Source organism: Pristiophorus japonicus, chromosome 6 (genome assembly GCF_044704955.1).
Source record: "Pristiophorus japonicus isolate sPriJap1 chromosome 6, sPriJap1.hap1, whole genome shotgun sequence".
NCBI lineage: Eukaryota > Metazoa > Chordata > Chondrichthyes > Pristiophoridae > Pristiophorus > Pristiophorus japonicus.
This window is the reverse complement of record NC_091982.1, coordinates 261,699,645-261,721,989: the sequence shown is the minus strand read 5'-3', so window position 1 is coordinate 261,721,989 and position 22,345 is coordinate 261,699,645. Positions and strand designations below refer to the sequence as shown.

Here is a 22,345-nt window from a genome sequence, read left to right as displayed (position 1 = left end):
GGCAGATGACCAAAAGCTTGGTCAAAGAGATAGGTTTTAAGAAGCGTTTTGAAGGAGGATAGAGAGGCGGAGAGGTTGAGGGAGGGAGTTCCAGAGCTTAGGGCCCAGGCAGCTGAAAGCACGGCCACCGATGGTTGAACGATCACAATCGGGGAAGTTTTGAAATAGCAGAATTTAGGATCGCTGTAAAAAGGGATAGGGACTCAGTGGAACATATTCCCACCCCATTTTGCAATCCCAGGTTTCCCAGCACAACAACTGAGGAAATTAAAGGGTCACAGTCTTGCATCAGTGCTATGCCAGGGACATTAGAGACATGTTTCTGTGGTATCCTCCCACGAGCAGTTTTTCTCTTGTTTGCTGCACATCATCCAGGTGTGTCTGAAGATTGGTCTCATTGAAATGAACGCTGTCCTCTATTCCGCCTCTTTGCAAAGCTCTATTCCCGTTTTTGTGTGCCTCGGCCAGGTTCTCCGTTTGATAACATGCTTTAAACACAGCATAAAATTACACACAAGCTGACCATTACAGCTACCTGATGGTCAACTCACTGTGCCTAACACTACTACAGGCACTTACCTGTTGTTCACTGGTCAGCTACTGCAATTTCCAGCCATTCTTGCCTTTATATCAGCTGGACTCCTAATTCCCAGTCTGTGCATTACTTCCACGTTATGGGGGAGTTGCTGTACTGGAGCAACAATGGATATTTAAATGAGCTAACCCTGCAATTTTCAGCAAGTTCAGCGTTGGATAGTATGGGTTGGCACAAGCCTGAGGTCAGAGGGCAATACTGGTTTAAATGGTCCCGAGGAATTTTAGGGCCAGAAAATTGATCATTGAGGAAGGAGAAAGTTGATAGATTTGATTGTCATAGAACAGGTGACAAACATAATGCACACAACACATACAATAAATGTATTTTAAAGATAAAAGTGCTGGTTAGTCATATTCATCATTTAAATTTATGTAGGTTACCAGAAGGCTTGGAAATGCCACTGCAGGTTTAGCTTGGTCCTAGGCCAAAGCTAATGCTGACTGCTTCAGGAATGTTCAGATTTCCACTAGTCTTCAGTCCTTCCCCATCTGACATGCTTAGTTCTGTCCCTCTCCTACCACCCCCAGATCTATGCTTCATACTTCAGTTGGGAGAATTGGTCTAGGATTTCACCAGCATTGGTCACTCCGGTAAAATAAAGAGAAAGTAAGGTGTTTCTAAATCATTGGGTCCTTCTACTTCCCTCCGCTATACCCTCTTCCCCCACCCCTCCCCCACCCCTCCCATCCAAAATAAAAAAACAAACTGTACAGTGGATTTTTTGGGGGGCATTAAAATCATATAATTTACGTGCCCCCTATAAAAGGGGAGGGGGACACTAAAACCCGGCAATTAAAACAAATTAAACTTTAAAACATAAAAATCAAATTAAAATTTGGTTGCCGGGGGTTATAATGCACTCCAGTCCCTCCGGCGCCCACCTCTCGCGGAAGGCCATGAGCGTACCGGTGGACACCGTGTGCTCCATCTCCAGGGACACCACCCAGGAACTGTTTTTTTTTGTGGGTTAACAGCTCCACAACTCTTTTGAGGGAGGGGGGGGGGGGGAACAAAATAAACATTAGATCAAGTGCCCCCCGATCTGGGGGATAAATTTTTTAATGCACGGTTCCCGAAATACTTTCATAATAACGGCCAGGAATCGAACCCGGGTCGCACGCGTGGCAGGCAAGAATTCTACCCCTGAACCACTGTACAGTGGAGTCTTTCAATGGATGGCCCAGCTGCAAACCAATAATTCTTTCCTGATCCCCATCCAATAAAAGGTCTGTTTTTGACTAAAAATTCTCTCTTTATCTAATACTGTGCGATAGAGCCACCAACCTTCCCCTATCCCCCGCACAAACTGGTGAGAAATAGGAAAGATGTGAAAACAGAAATCTGAAGACCCTTGGTGTGTTTCAATGAAATTTAGAAACTTGCAATTTATGAGTCCAACTGCTTTAAGTTGATGCCTAAAACGCATTTGAAGTAATTTATTTTCTAATAATGGATTACTGTTTGTAATAAATCATTGCTGCAACAGCTTAAAAATCCATATATTATTGTTAGTGACTGACATGTGCAAAGGAAAACAATGTAATTTTTAATTAAAATTATACCTAAGATTGTAACAGCTGCACATTTTTAGCAATTCGGAGGCCCTTTAAACTCGCTTTACCCTTCACCTTCATTTTGCATCATCAGACTCGCATTCTACATCTCTTGGCATAATGCCAGATGCAGCCTTGAAACAGATCTATTTAATTCTTTAGCTAAAAGAAAAGATACATTTCAGTGTAACCTGTGTGCTTGAAATCATTGAGGCTAATGATGAATGTATGAGAAGCTTAGCAATGTAGCCAGAGCTAAGATTGCTTTATTTGCTCTTGCTGTGTGGTAAAGATTAGACATGGTTGATCTTTATGAATTGATCCTCTTTGTGTCCACTGTTAAATGTAATCAGGAAAACGAGACTTTATTCTCCACCCCTGCTATTTATTTATTTTCCCCCTTCAGGGCACTCACTTCATTATCACTGGTCTCTTATTTGCTTGTGAGTATAAGGTGACTGTGGAACCCAGCGTTCTCCAGGGGCAGGCAACACGGGCCGTGACCTATGTGACAACTCCTCATTGCAGCAGTTCAATTAAAGTCAAAGTGTTGAAGCGCCTACTTTGTGCAAGAAATGGTGAGTGGGGGTGAAAAGATTGTGCAGCATAGTTGTTGTGTGATGCTTTTTGACTATAAATATCCCTAGTTTTATTTACTTTCTATACTTTATTTACTGCGCGTAGCAGAGTTTTCTAATTCTAGCATCAGCATTCCACCGTAAAAATCTTGTGTACGTAGGTTTATGTACCTTTTTATGTAGGATCAGAAATATAGAAAACATAGAAACATAGAAAATAGGTGCAGGAGTAGGCCCTTCGGCCCTTCGAGCCTGCACCGCCAGTCAATAAGATCATGGCTGATCATCCCCTCAGTACCCCTTTCCTGCTTTCTCTCCATACTCCTTGATCCCTTTAGCCGTAAGGGCCATATCTAACTCCCTCTTGAATACATCCAATAAACTGGCATCAACAACTCTCTGCAGCAAGGAATTCCACAGGTTAACAACTCTCTGGGTGAAGAAGTTTCTCCTCATCTCAGTCCTAAATGGCCTACCCCTTATCCTTAGACTGTGTCCCCTAGTTCTGGACTTCCCCAACATCGGGAACATTCTTCCTGCATCTAACCTGTCCAGTCCTGTCAGAATTTTATATGTTTCTATGCGATCCCCTTTCATCCTTCTAAACTCCAGTGAATTTATAACAGCTGTAAATAACACATGTTCCTGTTTTAGTACCTTGGATAACTGGGGCACAATGTATAGAGCCACATTTAGTGAGAGGATCACAAACCAGTAATGAAGCCGGATAGATTTTTTGTCTCTTAAATTTAGGTCACCTGGGAGCAGCACATTTGCTCCGTGCACTGCACCAAGGTGATCCAATATGCTCAAGCACAATAACAGCAAAAAAGACTCCGTCCGGTTTCACCAGTTCTCAAAGAACCACCTCATCAATTTGGAACCCACTCAAAGTGTTTACTGGGACCACATCAACTGAAATAATCTGAGATACTCCACTTTCAGCTTTGAGTGCGAGTTCTCACTCAGATTCCTCCAATGATGCAAACATATGAAAACGACATACAGGGAAAGATCCAGCTGGTCCATCAGGCCAGTCACATATTGTCATGGTGCAAATCAATACTGTGACTCCCCCCACCACCCGGCCTCCTCCACTAGCCAGCTTTACAATCTCCAAGGAGAGATAAACAGAACAGAAAATACCTTAGGCCAAATTAGCAGGTGGAAATCTAGAAAAAGACCCAAGGCTGAGTCCTAGACCTATTAACTTGCCTGCTCAGTCAGGGAACACTCCCAACCAGCGTTAGATGTGGTCATATGTCCCAAGTATCTGAGAGGTGATTGTCAAGTCAATAAAAAGCAATATAAAGGCCCTGAAACTGCGGTCGGAGGCTTCCCGCGGGCAATTGCCTCCGACCTGAAACATTTCTACAAAAGTACCTGGTGGTTGGGAGGAGCCTGCGATTCCGGTGGGGAGGCCTTCTCTTCCCGCGCTGCGAAGCGCACTCCCGTCCTCCTGGTTCCCACTCAGAAGATGCAGTCACGTGTGACTGCTCAGCCAATCAGGTACTGTATTCCACAGCTTTCTCATTAATAGCAATGGGAACTCCGTATCTACCCGTTCTCATTGCTATTAATGAGAAAAAGAAAACAAAGACACTAAACACGTAATAAAAAACACACCTCACATAATTAAAATTAATTGAAATTAAAGTTAATATCTGGGGAAAAAAATAATTCAGAGTTTTTAAAAGTTTTTTTTAATTATGGTTAAAAATAAATGTAACTTAGTGGGCAGGGTTTTTAAAAATAATTTGTTTTTTAAATTTAATTTAATTATATTTTGTATGTTTTTAAACTCTTACACCTGTAAAAGTAGGCTTTGCGCCTGCTTTTATCAGGTGCAAGAATTTTGAGGACATTTGCTGGGCAAGATATGGGTAAATCCCACAATCTTGCCCAGCAAATGTCCTCACTCCCGAGATGCGGAGGATCTGTCCAGCTCCAGCTTGATAGATCGGAAAAGCCGGTTTTCAGCGCATGCGCATTGCGTAGAAACTTCGTACGGACCCGGGAGGCAGGAATTTCAGGGCCATAAGATCCAACATGGATGTATTGTTACAAATATAGATGCAAGACAGCAACTGCAAACCACCCCAGAATATTCTTCCCCTCCATTTTAAAATCAGATTCTTCCCTTTGAAACGCAATGTGAATATTTTAATTTCCAATCAGGAATCCACTGGAGGGGATATTTCACAGTCCATTTCAAACATTAGCGGGGATCATTATTAGCCGATTGACTGGGATCTAAAATTTCTCTGATTCAGTCCGCTGGTTGCATTATTAGTTTCACCCATAAATCGATTACTCACGGGGCGTGACAAGAACGGTGAATCATATTTTGGGTAGTTCTGAACCATTTTCAAACTTTACAGGGACAGTGCACTCCAAATCTTCACCCATGGGGCCTTCGTGGCGATGACAAATGTCCTCGGGGACAAATGCAAAGCCCGTCCCACGACATTGAATCGTGCCCACTAACTAAACTATCTATTGGCCAACGCGCTTTGCATGCTGGTGAATGACAATGCTCTGAGATGGCTGGAATTATACACAAGAGTCTGCATACACTAAATAAATGAATTGGAGAGGAACAAAGGATGGCTTTGTCTGAATGCCATTCTGTACAGATTCTGTGGGGGTTGTTCATTCCTTATTGCTAAGTGTAAATGTGGTTCTGGTTAACTTCAATTCAGAAGTTATTCTTATTCTTGAAACTTTTTTCAAGAATTACAAATGGAACACTTAATCCACAACAGCATGTATTTTAGTATATTGTTGAAGATTATTTAAGTAACTTCGAAATAAAACACACTAAAAATGAATTTGTGTACACACATATTTGCACATTAAGAGATGAACATGGAAGTGAATGGCACTAAACTTTTTCTGTCTTGATACCAGGATTTCGTCAGGCGTCCAGTCCAGTTTCTGGAAAGGTCATATTGAAAGCAGAGAAACTAACTGCCAGTTTTGTTGCTGAAAATGGCTCAGTCACTGGAGAGTTTCACTGGCAGGTTTCACAGAGCCAACCTCATCACTTGATCACTGGGTACCAAATGAACTGGACGGAGATATCCACTGTTAACAGACCAGTTGTCATACCAGACATGGTCATTTCCCGAACTCAAATACTGCCACCAGTAAGTTACCTTTCGGATGCTGTGTTCATGTCAATTGTGGGGGAGGGGAAGAAAGCTTTCAATTTTTATTTCAACTGCAGTGATCATTTGTAATTTTGTTCAATTGGTTGCTGCTAAATATTAGATTTTTTTTTTAATTGCTCTAAGACTTCTAAAATTGAAGCATAGTGGTCGGAGTATTGGACCAATATCCTGTATAACTGGAGCAAGACTTTCCTGCTTTTATAATTACCCCTTTGCAATCAAGGCCAAGACTCCATTGGCCTTCCTGATCACTTGCTGTACCTGCATACTGACTGTTATGTATGTAAACCTGTAATTACCATGTCTAACCACCAGAGGGCTTATCCCCTGGAGTCCCAGGGGATCCCACAATCCCTTGGGAACACCTGTATATAAGGAGGCCTCACAGGCTGGAGAGGCACTCTGAGATCTGCAATGAAGGACTATGGTCACACTTACTTTGAGCTTGCAGTATCTAGTCTGACTCTTTATCCAAGACATAACAACTGGCGACGAGATACAGATAGCGAACCCCAACGCAACAATGCAGAGAACTGTGGGCATCCTGGAGAAATTATCAGAGGGAGATGATTGAGAAACCTTCGTGGAGGAACTTGACTAATACTTTGTGGCCAATGAGCTGGAAGGAGAAGCGAACGCTGCCAAACGAAGGGCGATCCTCCTCACCGTTTGCGGGGTATCAACGTATGGCCTCATGAAAAACCTGCTCGCTCCAGCAAAACCCACAGACAAGCCGTACGATGAGTTGTGCACACTGGTCCGGGAGCATCTAAACCCGAAGGGAAGCGTCCTGATGGCGATGTATCGGTTCTACACATACAAGACGTCTGAAGGCCAGGAAGTGGCGAGCTACGCACCGAGCTAAGGCACCTTGCAGGACATTGCGAATTTGAAGGACACTTGGAGCACATGCTCAAGGACTTCTTTCTACTTGGCATTGGCCATGAAGTAATACTTCGCAAACTTTTGACTATAGAGACCCCAATCTTGAGTAAAGCCATAGCGATAGCCCAGGCGTTCATCGCCACCAGTGACAAAAGCAAACAAATTTCCCAGCACACTAGTGCTGCTGCAAGTACTGTGAACAAAGTAACGTTGTTTTCAAATCGAAATGCACATGGCAGGACTTACACGCCTGCAGCTGCATGTCCGCAGATGACTGAGTCCGCCATCAAGGGTGATGAATACAAGGCAATTAATACCTTGGCGCTGCGGGGGTGATCATCGACTCCATTCCTGCCGCTTCAAAGGATAAGTTTGCAAGTGCTGTGGAACAATAGGACACCTCCAATGCATGTGCAGGCGAGCTGCAAATCCTGATAATCCTGCAAACCACCATGTAGCAGAGGAGGACAGATCCACTGTGGATTATGACGAACCAGAGCCTCAGACCTAGGAGGCAGAGGTACATGGGGTGCACACATTCACCACGAATTGTCTCCCGATAATGCTGAAGGTTGAATTAAATGGAGCTGGACACGGGCACAAGCCAGTCCATAATGAGTAAAAAGACTTTCGATAAGTTGCGGTGCAACAAGGCTTCAAGGCCAGTCCTGACTCCCATTCGTACCAAACTCAGAACGTACACAAAGGAACTGATTCCCGTAATTGGCAGTGCTACCGTAAAGGTCTCCTACGATGGAGCGGTGCACAAGTTACCACTCTGGATGGTACCGGCCCCATGCTGTTCAGCAGGAGCTGGCTCGGAAAGATACGCTGGAACTGGGACGATGTCCGAGCGCTTTCATCCGTCGACGACACCTCATGTGCCCAGGTCCTAAGCAAGTTCCCCTCGCTGTTCGAACCAGGCATCGGGAAGTTCCAAGCAGCAAAAGTGCAGATCCATTTGATTCCGGGGGCGCGACCCATCCATCACAAGGTGGTACCTTACATGATGAGAGAGAGGGTGGAGATCGAGCGGGACAGGCTGCAATGAGAGGGGATCATTTCGCCGATCAAATTCAATGAGTGGGCCAGTCCGATCGTTCCAGTCCTCAAGGGAGACGGCACCGTCAGAATCTGTGGTGATTACAAAGTAACTATCAATCGTTTCTCGCTGCAGGATCAATACCCACTACCAAAGGCAGATGACCTATTTGCGGCGTGGTGGTAGGGAAACATTCACGAAGCTGGAGTTGACTTCAGCCTACATGCCGCAGGAGCTGGAAGAATCATCGAAAGGCCTCACCTGCATCAACACGCACAAAGGTCTCTTTGAATCCCAAACAGGCAGCTGTTGTAAACAATCAGCTGCGGCGATATTCCAGAGGAACATGGAAAGCTTGCTTAAGTCAGTCCTGTGCACCGTGGTCTTCCAGGACGACATCTTGGTCACAGGTCGGGACACCGTTGAGCACCTGCAGAACCTGGAGGAGGTTCTTAGTCGGGTTAATCGTGTGGGGCTCAGGCTAAAATGCTCGAAGTGCGTTTTCCTGACACCTGAAGTGGAGTTCCTGGGGCGAGGAATTGCGGCGGATGGCATCAGGCCCACTGATTCGAAGACGGAGGCAATCAAGAATGCACTGAGACCACAGAACATGACGGAGCTGCGGTCGTTTCTAGGACTCCTGAACTATTTTGGTAACTTCTTACCGGGTCTTAGCACATTGTTCGAACCCCTGCACTCTTTACTGCATAAAGGAGATGAATGGGTATGGGGTAAAAGCCAAGAAAATGCCTTTGAGAAAGCTAGGAAGCTGTTATGTTCAAACAGGTTGCTTGTGTTGTACGATCCGTATAAACTAGGATGTGATGCGGTTTCGTACGGGGTCGGTTGTGTATTGCAACAAGCTAATGAATTTGGGAAATTGCAACCGGTTGCTTATGCATCCAGAAGTCTGTCTAAGGCCGAGAGGGCCTACAGTATGATCGAAAAAGAAGCGTTAGCGTATGTTTACGGGGTAAAGAAAATGCATCAATATCTGTTCGGGCTCAAATTTGAATTGGAAATTGACCATAAGCCACTTATATCCCTCTTTTCTGAAAATCAAGGGAATAAATACGAATGCATCGGCCCACATCCAGAGATGGGCGCTCACGTTGTCCACATACAACTATGCCATCCGCCACAGGCCAGGCACAGAAAACTGCGCCGATGCTCTCAGTAGGCTACCATTGCCCACCACCGGGGTGGAGATGGCACAGCCCACAGATTTAGTTATGGTAATCGAAGCATTCGAGAGTGAGCAATCACCTGTTACCGCCCGACAGATTAGAACCTGGATGAGCCAGGACCCCTTACTGTCCTTAGTTTAAAAAACTGTGAGCTCCACGGGAGCTGGTCTAGTGCCCGTTGGAGATGAAGGAAGAAATAAAGTCGTACCAGCGGTGCAAAGATGAAATGTCGATACATGCAGACTGCCTCCTATGGGGCAATCAGGTAGTTGTGCCAAAAAAGTGCAGGGACACTTTCATTAGTGATCTTCACAGTACCCACCCAGGCATTGTAATGATAAAAGCGATAGCCAGATCCCACGTGTGGTGGCCCGGTATCGATGCAGACTTAGAGTCCTGTGTGAACAAATGTAATACATGTTCCCAGTTAAGCAACGTACCCAGGGAGGCGCCACTAAGTTTATGGTCTTGGCCTTTCATGTCGACTATGCAGGCCCATTCTTGGGAAAAATATTTTTAGTAGTTGTAGATGCGTACTCCAAATGAATTGAATGTGTGATAATGTCGGCAAGCACGTCCGCTGCCACCATTGAAAGCCTACGGGCCTTGTTTGCCACGTACGGCCTGCCTGATGTCCTTGTAAGTGACAATGGGCCGTGCTTTACCAGTGCCGAGTTCAAGGAATTCATGACCCGCAATGGGGTCAAACATGTCACATCTGCCCCGTTTAAGACAGCGCCCAACAGTCAGGCAGAACGAGCAGTTCAAACAATCAAGCAGAGCTTGAAAAAGGTAACTGAAGGCTCACTACAGACTCGCTTATCCCGAGTCATAGAAAATAGAAAATAGGTGCAGGAATAGGCCATTCGGCCCTTTGAGCCTGCACCACCATTCAATAAGATCATGGCTGATTATTCACCTCAGTGCCCCTTTCCTGCTTTCTCTCCATCCCCTTTGATCCCTTTAGCCGTAAGGGCGAGTCCTGCTTAGTTACCGCAAAAGACCCCACTCGCTCACCGGGGTCCCTCCGCTGATCTGCTCATGAAAAGGGCACTTAAGACAAGACTCTCGTTAGTCCACCTTGATCTACACGAACAGGTAGAGAGCAGGCGGCTTCAACAGAATACATGATCGCGCAAATGTGTCACGCGAAATTGAAGTAAATTAATCCTGTAATTGTGTTGAACTTTGGACAAGGTCCCAAGTGGATTGCTGGCACTGTTTTGGCCAAAGAGGGGAGTAGGGTGTTTGTGGTCAAACTCGCAAATGGACTCACCTGCAGAAAATACTTGGACCAAACCAAACTCAGATTTACGGACTATCCAGAACAACCCACAATAGGCTCTACCTTTTCGACCCTCCAACACACACACAAGTGGGAACCGACCCAGCGGTTGACCACGAAGCAGAACCCATCACCCACAGCAGCCCAACAAGGCTCACCACCCCCAGCAAGGCCAGCTGCGCAGCAGCCCAGCGAAGGCCCAACAAACGACTCACCAACACCAGCATTTGCACCGAGGTGATCAACCAGGGAAAGGAACCACTATGGACTTTGGGGGGAATGTTGTTATGTATGTAAACCTGTAATTACCATGTCTAACCACCAGAGGGCTTATCCCCTGGAGTCCCAGGGGATCCCACAATCCCTTGGGAACACCTGTATATAAGGAGGCCTCACAGGCTGGAGAGGCACTCTGAGATCTGCAATAAAGGACTACGGTCACACCTTACTTTGAGCTTGCAGCATCTAGTCTCACTCTTTATCCAAGACATAAAACTAACCTTTTGCGTTTCATGCACAAGTACCCCCAGGTACCGCTATGCTGCAGCACTTTGCAATCTTTCTCCTTTTAAATAATAACTTGTTCTTTGATTTTTTTTTTCTGCCAAAGTGCATGACCTCACACTTTCCAACATTATGCTCCATCTGCCAAATTTTTACCCACTCACTTAGCCTGTCTACGTCCTTTTGCAGATTTTTTGTGTCCTCCTCACACATTGCTTTTCCTCCCATCTTTGTATCATCAGCAAACTTGGCTACATTACACTCAGTCCCTTCTTCCAAGTCGTTAATATAGATTGTAAATAGTTGGGGTCCCAGCACTGATCCCTGCGGCACCCCACTGGTTACTGATTGCCAACCCGAGAATGAACCATTTATCCCGACTCTCTGTTCTTTATTCATTTGCCAATCCTCTATCCATGCTAATATATTACCCCAAGCCTGTGAACTTTTATCTTGTGCAGTAACCTTTTATGTGGCACCTTGTCAAATGCCTTCTGGAATTCCAAATACACCACATCCATTGGTTCCCCTTTATCCACCCTCTACCTTATATCCTCAAAGAATTCTAGCAAATTTGTCAAACATGACTTTCCCCTTCATAAACCCATGCTGACTCTGCCTGACCGAATTTTGCTTTTCCAAATGTCCTGCTACTGCTTCTTTAATAATGGACTCCAACATTTTCCCAACCACAGATGTTAGGCTAACTGGTCTATAGTTTCCTGCTTTTTGTCTGCCTCCTTTTTTAAATGGAGGCGTTACATTTGCAGTTTTCTAATCTGCTGGGACTTCCCCAGAATCCAGGGAATTTTGGTAAATTACAACCAATGCATCCACAATCCCTGCCGCTACTTCTCTTAAGACCCTAGGATGCAAGCCATCAGGTCCAGGGGATTTATTTGCCTTTAGTCCCATTATCTTACTGAGTACCACCTCCTTAGTGATTGTGATTGTGTTAAGTTCCGAGCCCCCTCCCCTATAGCCCCTTGACTATCCACTGTTGGAATATTGTTAAGTGTCCTCTACCGTAAAGACTGATACAAAATATTTGTTCAGAGTTTCTGCCATCTCCTTGTTCCCCATTACTAATTCCCCGGTCTTGTCCTCTAAGGGACCAACATTTACTCTAACCACTCTTTTCCTTTTTGTATACCAATAGAAACTCTTGCTATCTGTTTTTATATTTTGTGCTAGTTTACTTTCATAGTCTATCTTCCCTTTCTTAATCATTTTTTTAATCATTCTTTGTTGGCTTTTAAAAGCTTCCCAATCTTCTGTCCTCCCACTAGTTTTGTCCACTCTGTATGCCCTTGTTTTTAATTGGATACCATCCTTTATTTCTTTAGTTAGCCACGGATGGCTATCTTTTCTCTTACACCCTTTCCTCCTCACTGGACTATAGTTTTCTTCAGAGTTGTGAAATATCTCCTTAAATGTAATCACTGTTCATCAATCTATTTTCCCAATCCACTTTACCCAACTCTGCCCTCATACCTTCATAGTCTCCATTACTTAAGCTGAGTATATTATGACCAATTATGAAGGAAGATTTTAAATAGTGGGATTATTTTCACTGAAACAGAGGCGGTGAAGAGGTTTTTAAAATGATGACAGTTTTTGTTGTGTTCCTAACACAGATGAGACTGCACACAGGAAGATTAAAGTAGGTGACCTCAATCTTAATAAAGACACTCCAGAGTGAGGAACAGGCCTTAGGGGCCGGCTTATATACAGTGCTCCCAAGGGATGCTGGGATCCCTTGGGACTTCAGGGGATGCATTCCCTGGTGGCGGAACATGGGAGTGCATGCTTTACAGATACACAACATCACTCCCCCCACCCCCACAAAGTCAAAGTGAAAACTATTTACAAGGTGAGGCGGTCGGGAGCCTTTCTTTCCCTGGTGGACCGCCTCGGTACAAATGTCTGTTCTGGTGTGTTGGCTGTGCCCTCGCTGGGCTGGCGTGTTGTTGGCCCTGCAGGGCTGCTGGGTGAGCCTGGCCTTGCTGGGCTGTTGGGTGTGATGGGTTCGATTTCCTGGTCCGGCGTGGTATCGTTGCTCCTTTGGGTGTCAGTTGTGAGCTCGAAAAAGGTGGTGTCTGCTGTGGGTAGTTTAGGGCAGTCTATGAACCGCAGCCTCATTTGGTCCAGGTGCTTTCTGTAAATTTGTCCATTGTCTAGTTTGACTACAAACACCCTACTCCCTTCTTTAGCTATCACCGTGCCCGCGATCCACTTGGGACCATGTCCATAGTTTAGCACATACACAGGGTCATTCAGATCAATTTCCCGTGACACAGTGGCGCGACCATCGTTTACATTTTGTTGCTGCCGCCTGCTCTCTACCTGATCATGCAGGTTGGGATGAACCAGCGAGAGTCTGGTTTTAAGTGTCCTTTTCATGAGTAGCTCAGCTGGGGGCACCCCTATGAGCAAGTGGGGTCTCGTGTGGTAGCTGAGCTGTACTCGGGACAGGTGGGTTTGGAGTGAGCCTTCTGTGACTCGTTTAAGGCTCTGTTTGATTGTTTGTACTGCCCGCTCTGCCTGCCCATTGGAGGCTGGTTTAAACGGGGCCGAGGTGACAAGTTTGATCCCATTGCGGGTCATGAATTCTTTAAATTCAGCACTGGTGAAACATGGCCCGTTGTCACTGACCAGTATGTCAGGCAGACCGTGGGTGGCAAACATGGCCCTCAGGCTTTCAATGGTGGCGGTGGCGGTGCTTCCCGACATTATTTCACATTCAATCCATTTTGAAAAAGCATCCACCACCACCAGGAACATTTTACCGAGAAACGGGCCCGCATAGTCGACATGGATCCTCGACCATGGTCTGGAGGGCCAGGACCACAAACTTAGTGGTTCCTCTCTGGGCGCGTTGCTCAACTGAGCACACACGCTGCATTGCCGTACACAGGACTCGAAGTCAGAGTCGATACCGGGCCACCACACATGGGATCTGGCTATCGCTTTCATCATTACTATACCCGGGTGTGTGCTGTGGAGATCTGAGATGAACGTCTCCCTGCCCTTTTTGGGTAGCACTACGCGGTTACCCCACAACAGGCAATCTGCCTGAATGGACAGCTCGTCCTTTCGCCGCTGGAACGGCTTGATTAGCTCTTGCATTTCAACGGGGATGCTGGCCCAGCTCCCATGCAGTACACAGTTTTTTACTGGTGACAGCAGAGGATCTTAGCTGGTCCAAGTCCTAATCTGGCGGGCCGTGACAGGTGATTTATCATTTTCAAACGCTTCCATGACCATCAACAAGTCTGCGGGCTGCGCCACCATCAACAAGTTTGCAGGCTGTGCCATTTCCACCCCCGTGGTGGGCAATGGTAGCCGACTGAGAGCATCCGCACAGTTCTCGGTGCCTGGCCTGTGGCGGATGGTATAGTTATACGTTGATAACGCGAGTGCCCACCTTTGTATGCGGGCTGAGGCATTAGTATTTATCCCCTTGTTTTCAGTGAACAGCGAAATGAGGGGCTTGTGATCGGTTTCCAGCTCAAATTTGAGGCCAAACAGGTACTGATGCATTTTCTTTACCCTGAACACACACGCTAATGCCTCTTTCTCAATTATGCTGTCGGCTCTCTCACCCTTAGACAAGCTCCTGGAGGCATAGACGACAGGTTACAACTTCCCCGCAACGTTAGCTTGTTGTAATACACACCCGACTCCGTACGACAACACGTCACATGCTAGCACAAGTCTTTTACAAGGGTTATACAATACAAGCAGCTTGTTGGAGCATAAAATGTTTCTGGCTTTCTCAAAAGCAATTACTTGTTTTTTTCCCCATATCCAGTTCTCACCTTTACGCAATAACACATGTAGGGGCTCTAAGAAGGTGCTTAACCCCGGTAGGAAGTTACCAAAATAGTTGAGGAGTCCTAGGTACGACCGCAGCTCTGTGACGTTCTGTGGCCCGGGTGCGTTCCTGATAGCCTCTGTCTTGGCGTCTGTGGGCCAAATGCCGTCCGCCGTGATCTTTCTCCCTAAAAGCTCCACTTCTGTTACCATGAAGACACATTTCGACCTTTTCAGCCGCAGCCCTATGCGATCCAGTCGCTGGAGGACCTCATCCAGGTATCCCGACCCATGACCAATATGTCGTCCTGAAAAACCACCGTGCGTGGTACCGACTCGAGTAGGCTCTCCATGTTTCTCTGGAAGTTCGCTGCAGCTGACCGAATTCCAAATGGGCATCTGTTGTAGATGAACAGTCCCTTGTGCGTGTTGATGCAGGTGAGGCCCTTTGAAGACTCCTCCAGCTCCTGCGTCATGTAGGCTGAAGTCAGGTCGAGCTTGCCGAATGTCTTGCCTCCTGCCAGTGTCGCAAATAGGTCGTCTGCCTTTGGTAGTGGGTATTGGTCCTATAGCGAGAAACGATTAATAGTTACTTTATAATCGCCGCAGATCCTGACCGTGCTATCAGTTTTGAGTACTGGAACAATCAGTCTGGCCCACTCGCTGAATTCCACTGGGGAGATGATGCCCTCGCGTTGCAGCCTGTCCAGCTCGATTTCCACTCTCTCCCTCATCATGTGAGGTACCACTCGCGCCTTGTGGTGAATGGATCGTGCCTCTGGGACCAAGTGGATCTGCACCTTCGCCCCGGAAAAGTTTCCAATGCCTGGCTCAAAAAGGGAAGGAAATTTGTTAAGAACCTGGCTACATGAGGCCTCATCGACATGTGATAGCGTTCGGATGTCATCCCAGTTCCACCGGATTTTGCCCAGCCAGCTCCTTCCAAGCAGTGTGGGGCCATCGCCCGGGACAATCCAGAGTGGCAGTTCGTGCACCGTGCCCTCGTAGGTGACCTTGACCATGGTGCTGCCCAGGACAGTGATGAGCTCTTTGGTGTACATTCTCAGTTTCGTGTGGATGGGGCTCAGGGCTGGTCTGAATGCCGTGTTGCACTACAGTCTCTCAAACATCTTTTTACTCATGATGGATTGGCTAGCACCAGTGTCCAATTCCATGGCTACGGGTAAGCCATTCAATTTTACATTTAGCATTATAGGTGAACATTTCGTTGAAAATGTGTGCACCCCGTGTACTTCAGCATCTGCCTCCTCTCTCTCAGGCTCGAAATTGCTTTGATCCACCATGGACCGATCTTCCTCTGCCATGTGGTGGTTAGCAGGTTTTGCAGAGCTTGCAGCTCATCTGCAAGCTCATTGGAGGGTGCCCCATTGTTCCACAGCTCTTGCAAACATATCCTTTGAAGTGGCATGAATAGGCTAAATGGAAGCCTCCACAACGCCAACAAGGTGTGAATTGCCTTGCATTCATCCTTTGTTGTGGACACTGAGTCATCTGGGTCAACTGAGGCCTGCTGGCAGTTGCAGACTCGTGGGTTCTGCCCTGTACATTTCTGCTCACAAACACAGTTCCAGTTAATTTATGAACATTGCTTGCACTTGTGTGCTGAAAGATTTGTTTGGTGTTATCACTGGTGGACATAAACGCCTGGGCTATCGCAATGGCCTTACTGAGGGTCGGTGTCTCTACAGTCAAAAGTTTTCGTAGGATGGTCTCGTGGCCAATGCCCAGTACAAAAAAGTCTCTGAGCATTTGCTCCGGGTAGCCATCAAACTCACATTGTCCTGCAAGTCGCCTTAGCTCGGCGACGTAGCTCACCACTTCCTGACCTTCAGATCGCTGGCACGTGTAGAACCGATACCTCGCCATCAGCATGCTCTCCCTTGGGTTAAGATGCTCCCGAACCAGTGTACACAGCTCCTCATACGACTTATCTGTGGGTTTCACCGGAGCCAAAAGATTCTTCATGAGGCTGTAGGTCGGTGCCCCGCAGACCGTGAAGAGGACCACTCTCCTTTTTGCAGCGCTTTCTTCTTCCTCCAGCTCGTTGACTGCAAAGTACTGGTCTAGCCGTTCGACATAGGCTTCCCAGTCCTCACCCTCCGAGAACTTCTCCAGGGTGCCCACAGTTTGCTGCATCTTTGTGTTGGATTCGTGTACTCGTCGCCAGTTATTGTATTCCTAACACAGATGAGACTGCACACAGAGGTTAAAGTAACAGTGACCTCAGTCTTTATTAAGACATTCCAGAGTGAGGAACAGGCCTCAGGGGCCGGCTTATGTTCAGTGCTCCCAAGGGATGCTGGGATCCCTTGAGACTTCAGGCGATGAGCTCCCTGGTGGCGGAACATGGGAGTGCATGCTTTACAGATACACAACAGTTTTCATAAAGTCAATAAGGAAATACTATTTCCTGTGGTTAGGCTGTCAGTGACGGGTCATCAATTTAAAACTGTCAGTAAGAGAATGAGGAGAGGAGTTAGGAGAAATTTCTTGACACAGAGTGGGCCCAAAATTCACCATCCCCGAAGGGACGGCTACCGTGGAGTTTGGGCAGTCGAAAAAATCGATGGGCCGCCGCGGACGGATACTTTTCCCTCCCTGAGCCATTTTCAGCTCGGGGAGGATATCGGTGATGTTCACTTCCGCCGGAAACAGCGCGGTGAAGCCCGCAGTAACGGAAGGTTTCCAGCGGTGGGCTCTGCAGTGTGCAGACCACTGGAAAGGGACTAGCACAGCGAAATTCACCGGGGAAAAGGTCGGACTTTTCCCGGCAGTGTCCCCGCGAGTTTTCCGATATGGTATTGGAACGCGACATCGCTGGGGCCCTTTGGTAGGTAAATAGTTTTATTAGCTATTAGTGTTTTTATTTCACTTTTCAGCACGCATCCGCGGTATTTATTTTTTGATACAGTTTTATTAATATTTTTATTTCATTTTCCGGAATGCTCAGTATTTATCTTTTCATCTAGTTTTATTAATTATTTTGGCTCCACTGAACCTGCTCAGAGGTTTGCGCATACCCCTGTACTTTTTGTACAACTTTCAGCTCAGACTGTGGGCTGCGGAGAGCTGCTTGGCAGGGTTCACCCTGAGGATGGGAGGAGTGTTGGGAGAGCGACACCTGGTCAGAGGCAGGGTGGCCCGCAGGAGAAGGCTTCGCCATCAGCATCGTACTGACAGGCAGCAGGAAAGGGACGCACCAGCCATGATTCGTTCATTCTGCCCCAGCCCAGTGGGCCCGCCGTCTTCACCGGCCCGAATCAGGATTGCGGTTGGCTGCTTGGGGACAAGGGATAGCCCCTGTCCACTTGGCTTCTCACTCCTCTGCGGAACCCCAGGACAGCGCCAGAGCATGCCTACAATGACGCTCATTGTGTCACCAGGTGCATCATCGAGCAGTGCATAGGCATCCTTAAACAGAGGTTCCAGTGCCTGGACCTCTCTGGTGGCACCTTGCAGTACTCTCCTCAACGGGTCTCCATAATCGTCGTGGTCTGTTGCATGTTGCACAACCTGGCCATCATGAGGGGACAGCCGCTGGAGGTCGAGCCAGCAGTACCACCCGAGGAGGTGCAGGAGGAGGAGGTGCAGGAGGAGGAGGTGCAGGAGGAGGAGGAGGAGGAGGAGGAGGAGGTGCAGGAGGTGCAGGAGGAGGAGGAGGTGCAGGAGGAGGAGGAGGTGCAGGAGGAGGAGGAGGAGGAGGAGGTGCAGGAGGAGGAGGAGGATGATGATGATCCCCATTGCCCCAGAGCTTGGAGGCGTCGACCCATCGCCACCCTGGAAGGGCTGGGTGCAGACTGGCCAGCACCCTCCTGGAAGGGTGAGTCCTCACACATATAGAGGTGCCTGACCATCTCCCCTGCAATCTCCCTCCATGCATCATGTACTGGTGGTCTGCCAGGTCTCCCCACATCAGGAAACAATATTCTTCTTCTGTCCTCCACACCATCCATCAGAATCTCCAGCTCCATATCAGTGAACCTGTTGGCTCTCCTTGCACCTCTTACACCAGCCCTCCTTCCCCCCTCAGGGCCTTGCTGCAAACCCTGAAACTCTTTTGAGTTTACCTGAAAATAAACATAAACATTAAAACCATGCCACCCGCCTGGGTGACACAGCAGACATTTTCAAGGCCCCTTTTTTTTTTCCTTTTTTTTGTGGTTTTTTTGGGGCGCTAAAATCAAATTTTTCCAGTGCCCCCTATAAAAGGGGAAGGGGACACTAAAAGCACCGGCAATGAAAACAAATTAAACTTTAAAACGTAAAATCAAATTAAAATTTGGTTGCCGGGCGTGATGATGCACTCCAGTCCCTCCGGTGCCCACCTCTCGCGGAAGGCCGCGAGCGTACCGGTGGACACCGCGTGCTCCATCCTGCAAACCCTGATCTTTAAAAAGGCCAGGGAGCAGCTGGCTCATTAGAAACCCTTATCTAAATGCTGAATTTCTCAGTGGTGATAATGTTCAAATTAAGACCGCCGCACCACTGAGAAATCCACTTTGGAAGGGTTCATTAGCGCTCGAACCCATTTGTTCACTTTTGGAGCTGAATATGGGGTGGCCCAACCACTCAAACATTTCGGTGATAATGGTCACAAAAAGATGGGGGGAGCACTAACTTTCCAGCGGTAATGAATTTCGGGCCCAGTGTCTTCGGAGCATGAATGCTTTGCTACAAGGGAATGCTTTAAGCAGAGACTGCTGCATCTTTTAATGGAAATTTGGATACGCCTTTGAAGCAGAGGAATATGCAGAACTATAGAGGGAAAGTGAAGCAGTACGATTAATTATAGATTGCTTTAGCAAAGAGCCAAAGCAGGCTTCCTTCTTTGTTGTAAATTTTAATGGCACTTCCTCCCTGACCATGATGTATACTATTTATATTCCCACTATAGAAAAAGCATCATCATCATTGACAATTCAACTACAATTGAAAACTTTCTATGTGGGAAAAATCATAGGTCTGAATCTAACTACTGCTGATCTTTGAGGCTGATTGCTCTGCACCACTTTTACAAGCACAAGCAAATAGTAGACTTCATTTGGCAATTAGGCACTGTGGAGGCGCAGGTGATTCTTGCCTACCTGCCTTTGGCCCAGTTCTTCTGTTTGAATCTGCCATAACTTCTCGCCAGAACCATTATACAGCCCAGAATCTAATGTCAACAGAGACTGAGCACTGGTTCACCGAGCTCACATTGATGCAACATTTTTCATTAACTTCCGATTGTACTCAGCATTTTTATATTGTGATAGTGACCTCTAGTGTTGTAAGTGTGTTCTATACAGTCTTTGACATGTCTGGGAGACAGGTTACCATTGTTCCATATATAAATTATTTGAACCCCTTGGCTAAATTACAGATTATAACTCTTGTACCTGTGTGATTGCTGAGCGTCTGATCTTCTTCTTGTATTGTTTACAGGATCAGCCTTTTATTACCATCCTTAATCTTCGGCCGTTGACGGCTTATCGGATTCAAGTTCAAATCCTGTCTCCAACTGGCAAAGGCCCAGCAACTGTTAAAACATTTCAAACACCGCAGGTTTACATCACAGCTACATAAAGGTTAGTCATATCTTCTCCAATCAATTCTGTGTGTTGTTGTGAATCCAACCATTCTTGCAGCATAAAAATAAGTCCAAACTATTGTATCGTGCCACAGGTATAGCACTGCCCAAATCATTCGATTCTCAGGTCTCAGCAGGACGTGAGGAAATTTCTCATTTCGAGGGTAGCTGATCAGCTTGCGTTGCATACTCAGTCTGAAAACATTGGCCAGCCACTGTGCTCCTCTAAATGTCTTTGAAACTTTATTTAGTTTTAAGTATTACTGAGCATCAGCCATTTATAGACTTGGCAACAGAGTGCTTTCCCCGCGGTTTTGTTTTGGAGGGGGGGGTGGGACGTTTAACAGCCCATTTGGCTTTCATTTTATTACAGCAGCAAGTATAAGTTAAAAACCTACTTTGATATGTTAAGTTTTGTTCTTGTTTTAAACTTCAGGTGCTAACCACGACAATCAATCGAATCTGGTGTCAAGGCGCTCACAAGGAATGGATTCAATACAACACTCGGATTCATCATCGCAGCAACCAAAGCTGTTCTTCTTCTAACAACTGGAGCTATTTATAAGATCACCCGGAAGATTGGGCTTTCTGGGTGCTCCACTTCCTCCAGTTTCATGTGTCGCAGTATTTATTCAAATTTGTCATTTCCTCATTGTTCACTCGATCTCCATCACATATTTGGTATTCACAGTTAAATGTCCTGGCAGCACTGCATCAGAAAATCCTGAGTTGTTATGATTGTGGCAGTCTCTCACTAACTTAATGATTGTTGAGTAATGAGGCGCTCCATACCTGACAACAATCGCAAGAGACAGATCAAGCAGAAAACTACTAATTACAACCTGGGGTAAAACACGGTAGAGTCCTAAACATTATGATATATGAAAACATAGATCATGGAATACTGTGAGTGAAAAGTTGATAACTGTCTAAATTACAGGTAATAACAATGCCAAATACAATTAGTTGTGGTTAGAGAAAAACATACTTAATGGGCATAGCTTACAAATAATGCGTATTACTTCACCAAGGGAGTTCCATGATTGGTTCTCCTCTTGCAGAAAGAAAAAACCCTTTTTATCATCTCCACTTATGTTAACTTTAATATCTGTCTCAAGGCTATTCTTTGCACTATACCGGATCTCCCTCCCTCACAAAATTGAATCAAGTGAGCCTCAGGAATGGGGGGAATTCAATTTCTGTCTGAAATTCAATAAAAACTTCTGGATATTAATCTAACATTATATTGTACACTGACTAGTTAGAGTTTACATTTGACATTTCCAATACCACAACGGAACTGAAATCAGAATGTTCTACAAATATTTGATTATCTATGTCAGTACTTTGCGTGGTGTGTTCTCAGTCATATGCTTGTAGGAAAAAATTATCTGAAACTTGTAATATCTATAACTTGCTAAGAATGAAGGAACAGCACCTATTCTCTGAGAATCTTGGCAGTCATTTATTAAATTGGTTGGCCAGCAGTGTAGGAATGAGCGTTACAAGGGAAATCATTGCTTTGTGTTCAAGTTGTAGCCTCTTTTAAAAAGGAATTGGAACACTCAATTCTATTCAGCATAATTATGTTCTCCTCTCACTGAACCTCACTTGAAAGGGGAGCAGGCTGGAAAATCCGTGCTACACTACAATGTTATAGTCCTATCACAACCCAAGCTCCCTTCATGTTTGGATCAACACTGGGGAGTAGACCTTCAGGCGTCCCAGCTGGTGTAAACAGTGCAATAACGCCCAGAAAATTGTGGGGAATGACTTGCCGCCCCGTTACTGCTGCTGCAATCTTTCCCTGGGCCTACTGCTGGGCAGCTGAAGCGGACCCAAGTCAGGCAGGAGGCCCCTTTAAAATGTAAATCGGGGTCCTATGATGTCCTTTTCCAAGTCTACAATTTTCTACTCATTAATTTTAATGGGTGCATAATGAATGGCAGCTGGGTAAGCAGGAATCCCCAGCCACGTTCCCTTGCTGTGTGCAGCAGTCGCTGCCAAAATAGCAAGTCCTCATAAATAATGTCTTACCATTTGTAGTGCACGAACTCCATCAGCTGAGCATTGTCGACTCATCCACTTGAATCGCAAAGGCCTTAAGGGAGCAAAATTGGTCTTCGATAGTTAC

At 46.2% G+C, this 22,345-nt stretch overlaps 1 protein-coding gene across 1 annotated transcript in view; it reads left to right on the top strand.

Moving 5' to 3' along the window:
• anos1b (anosmin 1b) overlaps positions 1–20,207 on the top strand; it is a 214,228-nt gene extending 194,021 nt beyond the window's left edge. Inside the window, exons 11-13 of the mRNA XM_070882502.1 lie at positions 2,558–2,729; positions 5,640–5,878; positions 20,067–20,207. Of these exons, the coding sequence (XP_070738603.1) occupies positions 2,558–2,729; positions 5,640–5,878; positions 20,067–20,207 (552 nt within the window). The remainder of the gene's footprint in view (positions 1–2,557; positions 2,730–5,639; positions 5,879–20,066) is intronic.
• The last annotated feature ends 2,138 nt before the right edge of the window (positions 20,208–22,345 follow it).